At 65.1% G+C, this 8,901-nt stretch overlaps 1 protein-coding gene across 3 annotated transcripts; it reads left to right on the top strand.

The window, feature by feature from the left end:
- Positions 1–5,463: 5,463 nt before the first annotated feature.
- CBX8 (chromobox 8) lies at positions 5,464–8,132 on the top strand. Of its 3 annotated transcripts, none has more exons than XM_065735353.1 (5): positions 5,464–5,577; positions 6,207–6,250; positions 6,462–6,527; positions 6,626–6,692; positions 6,844–8,132. In XM_065735353.1, the coding sequence occupies exons 1-5, from the start codon at positions 5,509–5,511 to the stop codon at positions 7,666–7,668; spliced, it is 1,071 nt and encodes a 356-aa protein (XP_065591425.1). In that variant the 5' UTR covers positions 5,464–5,508; the 3' UTR covers positions 7,669–8,132. The 3 variants fall into 3 exon arrangements, with proteins under 3 accessions (XP_065591425.1, XP_065591424.1, XP_065591426.1); XM_065735352.1 differs by having other exon boundaries at positions 6,602–6,692; XM_065735354.1 differs by lacking the exon at positions 6,626–6,692 and having other exon boundaries at positions 5,497–5,577.
- The last annotated feature ends 769 nt before the right edge of the window (positions 8,133–8,901 follow it).

Raw genomic sequence — 8,901 nt, 5'->3', positions numbered from 1 at the left:
TCAGTTTTGCCCGCCCGGCGCGGAGCTCGGCTCGGTTCTTCCCTCCTGGCCTTTGCAAACAGCTCCTATTTATGCTCCTACAAATAATCAGCAAATTCAGAAAGCCCGGAAACAAAAGAGCTTTTGTGCGAAGTCTTCGCAGCCCGGAGCTGGGCGATAACGCGCCCCCACCCCCTCCCCCCCCGCACGCCCCGCCGCCCCAGCCCCGGGAGCGGCTCCAGCCCCACGCGGGGCTCGGTGCGAACCCACGGGGCGGCTGTGGGGCGTGGGGGGGGGTGGGCAGCGAGGGGTCAGCGCCCCGCGTTGCCGCTGGGACGGAGCTCATGCTGTGCCCACAGGGTCCCCCCCCTCAGCCCCAGCCGACGGCAGCCGGAGTAGGGCCGGGCGGTGCTCGGGGCACGTCCGGGTGGGAGACGGCGGGAGCACGTGGGGAGCGGTTCCCCGGAGCGTTGCGAGCCGGGGCAGCCCGCACCGTGCTCCTGGGCTCGGGCTCGAGGGGGTCCGTGTCCCAAGGGGCGGTCGGAGCGCCGCGGGCTGCGCGGCCTCTGTCGTGATTTTCAGGAGGACGGTGCCACCTATGGAAAACACCTGGAATTCACCGCGCCGCCGGAGCCGCGCCGGGAAGCGTGCAATTCCTCGCGGAACCCACGGGGACGAACTCTGGAGCCGCTTCGGACCGGGTCGGACCGGAGGGCGGGAGACGGGGCTCGGTCTTAGCCCGACCCCCACCGGGGCCTGGGGCCGCTGCTGTCCTTCAGCACCGCCGCTGCTCCGGGGCGGTTCCGACTGGACGGGGCGCGGGGCTGCTCCTCGGCGGGGCTGACCCCCGTTCGGCTGCCCACGGCCCCGGTAACCGGGGGATAACGATCTGCGGCGCGGGGAGTCGGGGTGTCCCCAGCTCTGCCCCCATCCCGGCTGCGATGCTCGGCGGGGTCCGCCCACGGCTCAGCTCGGGGTCTCCCGGTGTGGAAGCACCGTGGACCGCGTCCCGCGGGAACTGAGCTGCAACGCAGCGGCTCCGTCCCGAGTTCCGCCGGAGCAAAAGCAGCGCCGGACACCGGGAGAAGCGGGTGGAAAACGGAAGGGAAAAGGCTCCGGGACGGTGCTGAGCGCTGACCCCCCGCCAGCCCCGGGCTCTTGCGCCTTGGGAGCTGGATTCGATGTCAAACCAGTCGACACGAACATTTCTTCTCAGGGAGATTTCTGGGCTTCAGAGGGGCAAATAGTCGCTCCGCGATGACCGTCCTCGAGGGGACACCGCTGCCGGGCTCTTCCCGAAATCTTCCCAACACCGATCCCCTCGACTAGACCATCGGATCTCTCCGGGGGATATCCGGGTCCTGGCAGAGCAGCGCCCGGGAGCTGAGGTGTGAAACGTGGACGGTGCAGCCCCTCCTGCAGCGATCCCGCGTTAAACGCGGCTCAGGTTATGGGTCAGCTCTGCGGACCCCGCCCTCGCGATCCGTCCTGGATGGGCCGCTCCTGCCCGCGTGTGCCGCCCGCGGGGTCGGGCTGGGGAGGGAGGACGGGAGTGGCATTGTCACTTTGTCCCGGTCGCTGCCTCTTCGCTTCGCCCCGAGGTGCTCGGGAACGAAACGGTTCCGTCTCAGCGTCCGCGCTTCTCCCTCTCCCGGGGCGGAGCTGCGGAGTCCGGCAGCGCCGCGGGGTCCCGGAGCCCCTCCCGCAGCACCGAGCCAGCCCCGCATCGGCCCGGGGGCCGGCAACCTGCCCCGCCGCTCCGCGCGACTCCGCTCAGCAGCGGGAAGAGGGAATCGTTTTCCCTCTCGGTCCTGGGGTGGGAGCGGACCGGACGGAGCTCGGGGCCGAACCGGACCTCGGGTGGTTGTTCGGAGCCGCGGGCCGGGGGCAGAAGCTCCGACGGGCGGCACCAAGGGGCTGGGGGCTCCGCACCTGCCGGGAGCTCCGGGGTAGAGCTCTCCCAAGCCCGGTAGTCCCGCGGCTCGGGGAGGATGCGGGATGAGTGTACCGAGGCGCAAGGGCAGACCCGGCCACAGCGGCCGTGAGGACACCTGCAGCAACACGAGCTTTGCGAAGGGAGCGAGTTGCTCTGCCCTCCAAATCCCCGCGAGGTCTCAGCCCCAGGGCCGTTCTCAGTACGTCCATGAGACGGAACACGGAGCAGCGCGACCGCAGCAGAACCGGGTCTGCCATCGGCACCGACAGCCTCGGCCACGCGGGGAACGGGGCCGAGCCGGGCCCTGGGCTGGTTGCTCACCGTCCCAGGAGAGGGTACCGGGGGCGGAGCCGTACGGTTGCCGGAACTCTCGGGAATCCGCAGGGAAGAGCAGAGCTGCGGCGCGGGGATGCGCTGCGCCCACGGCTGGGCTGGAGCCAGTTCCCCCCCGTCCCGGGCTCAGCCGGGCTTCGACACGCGTGCTCGCCCCGGCGCCCTCACGCGCGGCCCCGGGAGGGGTCGCAGCCCCCCACTTTCGTTGCAAAGCTCGTAGCCGTGGGAGCCCCCGCACGTGAAGAAACGAGGGGGGAGCCGGACACGCTGCCCTGGGGCGGCTCGCTGAGACCCCGAGCGATCATCACAAGAGTTCGAGCGGGGCGAGAGGAGAGCGGGCAACCGAAGGGCAGATTTGGGGTCAAATGGGGAGAAACCGGATCCACATTTGCCCGTGCCGCAGCAGATGCCCTCGCCGGCCGGGAGCAATCCTCGAGGGAGCTCCGACGCCGACACTGCGGGGCAGAGCCGGGGACGCGAAGGGGCCGGCGGGGACGGGTGGAGCGCGAGCCGGGACCCCACCGGACCGGGCGTCCGAGTTGCGCCTCGGCAGCTTTTGCCGTTGACCTCGGGAAAGCGGAGGGCATCCTGTTCCCTGCTCCGCTGCCGATCCCGGTGCCCGACCACGCACCACGGACCCTGCACCCACCGGGCAATGGGTCCCGGGCCCCCTCCGGCGAGAGGAGGATCTGCTCGGGAGGGTCGGAGATGCTCCCTCCTGCCGCGCTCCCATCCCGCAGTTCCGTCCCTCCTCGTTCCCGGCCGAGACCCCTCGAGTTCCCGCAGCCCCGCTCCTGGCGAGCCCACGGCTTCAGGAGTTCGGGTCGAGCCCCCTCTTCGCGGCGATAGCTTCCCGCTGCCTTCTCCGTTCCGTTCTCGTTTGTGTCTCGCCTTCCCTCTGCCCCCCGCACCTTACTCGGGGACTCAGTCCCGGACCCCGCTCTCGGATGCGTCCCGCGTGGGTCCCGACTGCTGGAGCGGCCGCTCCGCATCCCCTCGGGCACCTTCGAGACGGCGCTTCCCGCCGACGGCGAGTACAGCGGCAGCGAAGGTGCGGGACTCACACGCCGTTCCGGGGCTGCGGTGTCCCCGAGGCCACGGAACGCGGCCCCGCCGTGGGCTCTGCCCCGGAGCCACGAGCAGCAGAGCAAGGCTGCACCGGCAGCACGACCCTCCCCCACGCTGCGTGTAGTGACCGCTCCTCCCGGGTCTTTCCCCAGCGCTGCATCTTCGGGACCCAGCATCCGTGCTGCTGCGTCCACGCGGATTAACGACCCGCCCCTTCGCTCTGCCTTAATTAACAACGATTAATTCTACGTTAACGAAAATCTCCCCGGGGTGCCGCTTGCCGGGGACTGGGGCTGCGCTGTCCCCTCCCGGCCATCCCCCTTCGCCCCGGCTCCTCCCTGGGGCTCCGTGCAAACCCCGTGTGCCGTGGGGAACCCCTACGGCAGGGTGCTGCGGGGCCGTGCGGCAGAAACCGCCCTGCTCCGTTCGGCAGCAGAATCCCACCTCCGGCATCTGCCCCGCCAGACCCCCCTCCGCCCCCCCACAGCCTCCTCCGCTGCCACTCGTGGCCTCCGGGCTGCGGGACGGGGAGCAAAGGGGCTCTCGTACGGCTTCGCCTCGGGGCCGCCCAGCGCTTGGCCCGGCAGAGAGCTGTAGTCGCGGTGGGGGCCGCGAATCTTCATCGCCCGGCGTTGTCTGTGCGAGCCCGGAACCCCCACGCGAGTTCCTCCTGCAGCAGAGGACCGCTGCTAGCGTGACACCCGTGGGAGGTCGGAGCCCGGCCAGGTGGGGCTGGTGGGAGAGGGCAGAGCTCCGCGGTGACAGGCGGGAGCGTCGGAAGAAAACGGCCCCGGGATGGAAACAGCACCGGAGCTCCACCGCTCACAGCACCGAAAGAAGCCACTGTCACACTGACTGGCAGCCGGCTCGTTGGATATTACATCCAACGCGTGGAGATTCCACGCGTGAGCGCGGTCCCGACAAGCCTCGCCGCTCCTCAGCGTGCAGCCCACGGGGGTCGGGGGCAGAGCCGTGCGAGGCGTCGCCCCGCGTGGACGCGGCCGCAGCGGCAGCGCACCCGTGAGTGGCGACGGGGGGCACGGGGCTGAGCTGCCGCTCCCGGCTCGGAAATTGTTTCGCTCCAGCGGAAAAAACGCTCCCGAGCATCAACGGAGCTTCCCCCGACGGCCCCGGGGACGTCGGAGATCCGCTCCCCCCGGCTGTGCTTCCTCCGGTCCTCCCCGCCCGCCGCAGACAGGACCCGCGGCCCGGGGCTCTCCGTCCCGCTCTCCGGTGGGGTCCTCGGGGAGGGGACCCGCGGTGCCACCCGGCCCCGCCCACGAGTGACTGTGAGGACCCGATCCCCTCCGGGGCCGTCCCGGTGGCCACGGGGACCCTCCCTTCCCTCGCAACGCCCCAAGATTGAGCCGGGAACTCAGCCGCGGGCTGCCGGAGTGAGGAAACCAGAAACTCGTATTATGGGCTGTTGAGGTCTACTTTATTTTTACTACCCAAACTGTTGGAAAGTATTTAAACTTAAGCAGAAACAGCTGCGCGGCTGGCACGGCCCGGCGCGGCCATTTGTTTCCCTCAATGGCTTTTTATGATGATGAACTCTGCCGGGCGCTGGCTGCCTCGGCAGCGCGGCCGTAATGAGGTGATTTTTACGCAATCCGCGAGCGCTTCGTTAACAAAAAAAAAAAAAGAAAGAAAAAAAAATCCCGTTTTCTTTGTCGCACGGGGAGGTGGGGTTGAGAAGGGGCCTACGAGCGGCCCGGCCGCCCCCTCGGGTTCGCCCCGTCCAGGTGCGCACGAGGGGGTCGGACCGCCCCGCCCCGCTCCGCCCCATCCCGTCCCGGCGGCGGCGGTTCCTTTGTGCTGCGCCCTGGGGGGGGCACCCTCGGAGCGGGCGGGGCGGACGCGGGGAGGGGGGGGGGGTCAGCGTTCCCCCCCCACCCGCCGCCGCCCCGCCCCGAACTCATCGGGACGCGGCTCACGTCGGGGGGCGGCGCGGCTTTCGGGGGCGGGCACCGGGCCCGGGCCAATGCGGCGAGGGCGGAATATTCCACCCGGCTCCGCCAGCAACAAGTGCGGGGGGGGCCCGGAGGGGCGGAGGAGGAGGAGGAGGAGGAGGAGGAGGAGGAGGAGGAGGAGGAGGAAGGGGGGGGCCGCGGCGCTGACGTCAGCGGGCGGAGTATTATGGTCTGGGCTGCGCTGGCGGCTGCCTGTGTGCTGCGAGCGGCCGCGTAAACATGGAGCTCTCGGCCGTCGGGGAGCGCGTCTTCGCGGCCGAGGCCCTGCTCAAGCGCCGCATCCGCAAAGTAGGTGCCCCCACCTCCCCCCTCCCCCCCGCCGCCGCCCCATCGCCCCCGCGCCGCCCCGCAGCCGTTCTCCGGGGCCGCGCCGCCCTCTCCGCGCCCTCCCCCGGCCGAGCGGCGCTGCAGCGGCGGCTCCGGCGGCTCCGGCTGCGGCTGGGGGCGGCCCTTCCTCCTCCCATCCGCATGCACGGGCTGTGCGTGCCGCGCTGCTGCGTGCCGGGCGTTGTGCGCCGGCCTCCCCGCTGCGGGGCTGCGGGGCTGCGGGGCTGCGGGGCTGCGGGGCTGCGGGGCTGCGGGGCTGCGGGGCTGCGGGGCTGCGGGGCTGCGGGGCTGCGGGGCTGCGGGGCTGCGGGGCTGCTGCACGCGCCTTTTTTTTTTTAATCTATCGTTGTATTTTTTTTTTGTTGTTGTTGCAGCCCCCCCCCCCCACTCCCTCGCTCCGGCTCCCATCCTCCCTCCCCCCTCCCCCCCTCCTCCGGTCCCGTTCCCTCCCCCCTCGCGTGTTTTTGACACCAGCATCGGGTGCAGGCGTGCGTGCGTTGCACGCGTAGCTTTGTTGCGAGCATTTATCGTGGGTTCCCTCCGTGCGTGTTTGGTTATTTATTTATTTATCTCCCTCTTTGCATCCTCAGGGGCGCATGGAATATCTCGTAAAATGGAAGGGCTGGTCTCAGAAGTAAGTCCGCTGTTTGCACACAATTTTGCAGCCTTGGAGCTGCCGGGGGAGAGATGGCTCCTTGTAGCTGCGTAGATTCCCATTGTAGCAGGGAGGAAAGTTGGATCCCTTTCTCTGTGCCACTTCTTTTTTTTTTCTTTCTTTCTTCTTTCCTCTCCCGTTGCTCGCTACTGATGCCTTTCCCTCTCCCTGTGCCCCTCCCCCCCCCCAGGTACAGCACTTGGGAACCCGAGGAGAACATCCTGGATGCCCGGCTGCTCGCGGCCTTCGAGGAGAGGTACAAGGCCTTTTGTAGCTGTAGCCATTGCCCTTGTAAATATGTGGCTGTCTTGTAGCTATGCTGAATTGAAGCTTTGGTTCTTTTGACACCTCTAGGGAGCGAGAAATGGAGCTATTCGGGCCTAAAAAGCGCGGCCCCAAGCCCAAAACCTTCCTGCTAAAGGTGAGGTGGGAGCGCTGAGGGGAGAGGGGAGCGGACTGCCCCCGGTCCCTCTGCGGATGTGGGGTTTCTGTGTGGGGTGGGGTGGCTGAGTCCCGCGGGCTGTGGTTTCGCATCGAGGCGACAAACTCATGGCTGCTTGTCTTCTTTGCAGGCCCAGGCGAAGGCCAAAGCCAAAACCTACGAGTTCCGCAGCGACTCGTCCAGGGGTATCCGGGTGCCGTACCCCGGGCGCTCCCCGCAGGAGCTGGGCTCCACATCCCGTGCACGGGAAGGACTCAGGAACATGGCCCTGACCCCGCAGGGCAGCGGCAGCAGCAGCGTGCCCAAAGCGGACGGCGTGCGGGACCGCGTCCTCCGGGTGGAGGAGAAACCCGGGGAGACCCCCAAAAAGCGGGGCCCAAAGCCCAGGAAGGAGCTGTACAAGGACCTGGCGGAGTCTCTGGACGCCTCCAAGAGGAAACTGGGGGAGCCGGGGGACAAAGTGGGGGACTACCTCAAGGCCAGGAAGATGGAGGAGGCGGTGGGGGCCGCCAAGTTCTCCTCGGGACACAGTGTCATCCAGCTGGCCCGCCGGCCCGAGCCCGATCTGGCCGGCACCGTGCCCGGCCCCAACCGCCTGGAGGTGGGCACCAAGCTGAGCGCTGCAGACCCCTACGCACCACGTGTGGCCAAGCACCGCTCCGACCTGCTGGACCCCAAAGGGCCGGGCGGGCTGGACCCCAAACTGCTGCATGGAGCCGTGGGGCCCGGCCCCGGGGGGGGGCTGTTCCGTGATGGTGGGGGCCCGGCGGGGCGGCCCTCCCTCATCGCCCGCATCCCGGTGGCCCGGATCCTTGGGGACCCCGAGGAGGAGTCGTGGAGCCCCTCGCTCAGCAACCTGGAGAAGGTGGTGGTCACTGATGTGACCTCTAACTTTTTGACCGTCACCATTAAGGAGAGCAGCACGGACCAAGGATTCTTTAAGGAGAAGCGATGAGTTCCTGCTGCTGGTGGTGCTGGGGCTTTTCTTCGGGCTAGATCCAGACAAAAGCTTGCTTAGAGCTTGGTGGGCTTTTTTCTTTTCTTGTTTTGTTTTTTATTTTTATTTTTATTTTTAATTTCCAGGAGAGGATTTAGAAACTGTCCTAAATTCGTTCACTCATTCTCCTTTTTTTGTTTTATTTTTTTTTCCTCCCACGTCTCACATTTCGTTGGAAAGATTATCTCTAGAGTTATATTTTCTATTAGATGTAAATATGTTATTTAAGAAGAAAATGCTTATATATATATCTATATATATATATTTCAACTCTGAGTTGTTTTATTTAAATGGAGACAACAGTGACTGCTCAGTTGCTCTTAGAAAGGACAATAAAACTGAGAACCAACGGAGTTCACGCATCTGTTGCAGGATCCGCTGTACATAACGAATGATGTTCATAGCGAATTACGTTCTGATTTTTTTTTCCCCTAATTATTATTATTTTGTTTTTGAACTCCTTATTTTTCATACGATGCTACGGATGGTGAAGGGGGACGCGTTACTCCCCCATGGGGCGAGGTGCCCCGGTTTCTTGATTGTGATGTTAAGGTGTTGCTTGTACAATCAAGTGTGCTGTATCCAGAGCTGCTGCCCTTGACGGCTGAGGTTAGCACTTGAACTGACAGTATTGCTGGGGAGGGGGCGTTTCCAGATTTAAAAACAAATAGCGGCTACAACATCGGGGCGGGGAAAAGCAGAAGTCCATAAAAAGGCTGAGCTGGTTCTAGTGGAGTATTAACTTGAATTACCTTTCCTTGCGAAGGTTTTGCGCGTGAGGTTCCTGAGAGGGGGAGGTACTGAAATGCACTTTAATAGAAATGTCATAGCAGTCGTGGGAGACAGAACTGAGCTGAGAATCTGTTGTCGTTTTGTCTGGTCGCTTGATTCTTTTTTCCCCCACCCACTTCCAAAACAACAAAAACCGACAATGACAACAACAACAACAACAGAAAGCCAACAACTCTGTTTACATTCCTGAAATGCCAGAGAGGTTTGGGAGGGTACCGCATCACTGCCCATGTTGAGATGCTTTATGCTGCTATAGAAAGCGGATTGTTGCTTGGGTTCATTTTATTTTTCCTCCTCTCCCAACCACGTTTCACTTCGGGCTGTCAGGAGATACAGCATTTTGTAATATCCACATCCCCGACAAATCCCAGAGCCACCTTGATGCATTCAGAGACAATA

The sequence above is a fragment of the Cyrtonyx montezumae genome, unplaced genomic scaffold, assembly GCF_038088225.1.
Source record: "Cyrtonyx montezumae isolate F1298 unplaced genomic scaffold, pur_monq_1.0 scaffold_19, whole genome shotgun sequence".
NCBI classification, from domain to species: domain Eukaryota; kingdom Metazoa; phylum Chordata; class Aves; order Galliformes; family Odontophoridae; genus Cyrtonyx; species Cyrtonyx montezumae.
Note: the sequence above shows the minus strand (reverse complement) of the source record. Positions and strands in the feature narration are given on the sequence as shown.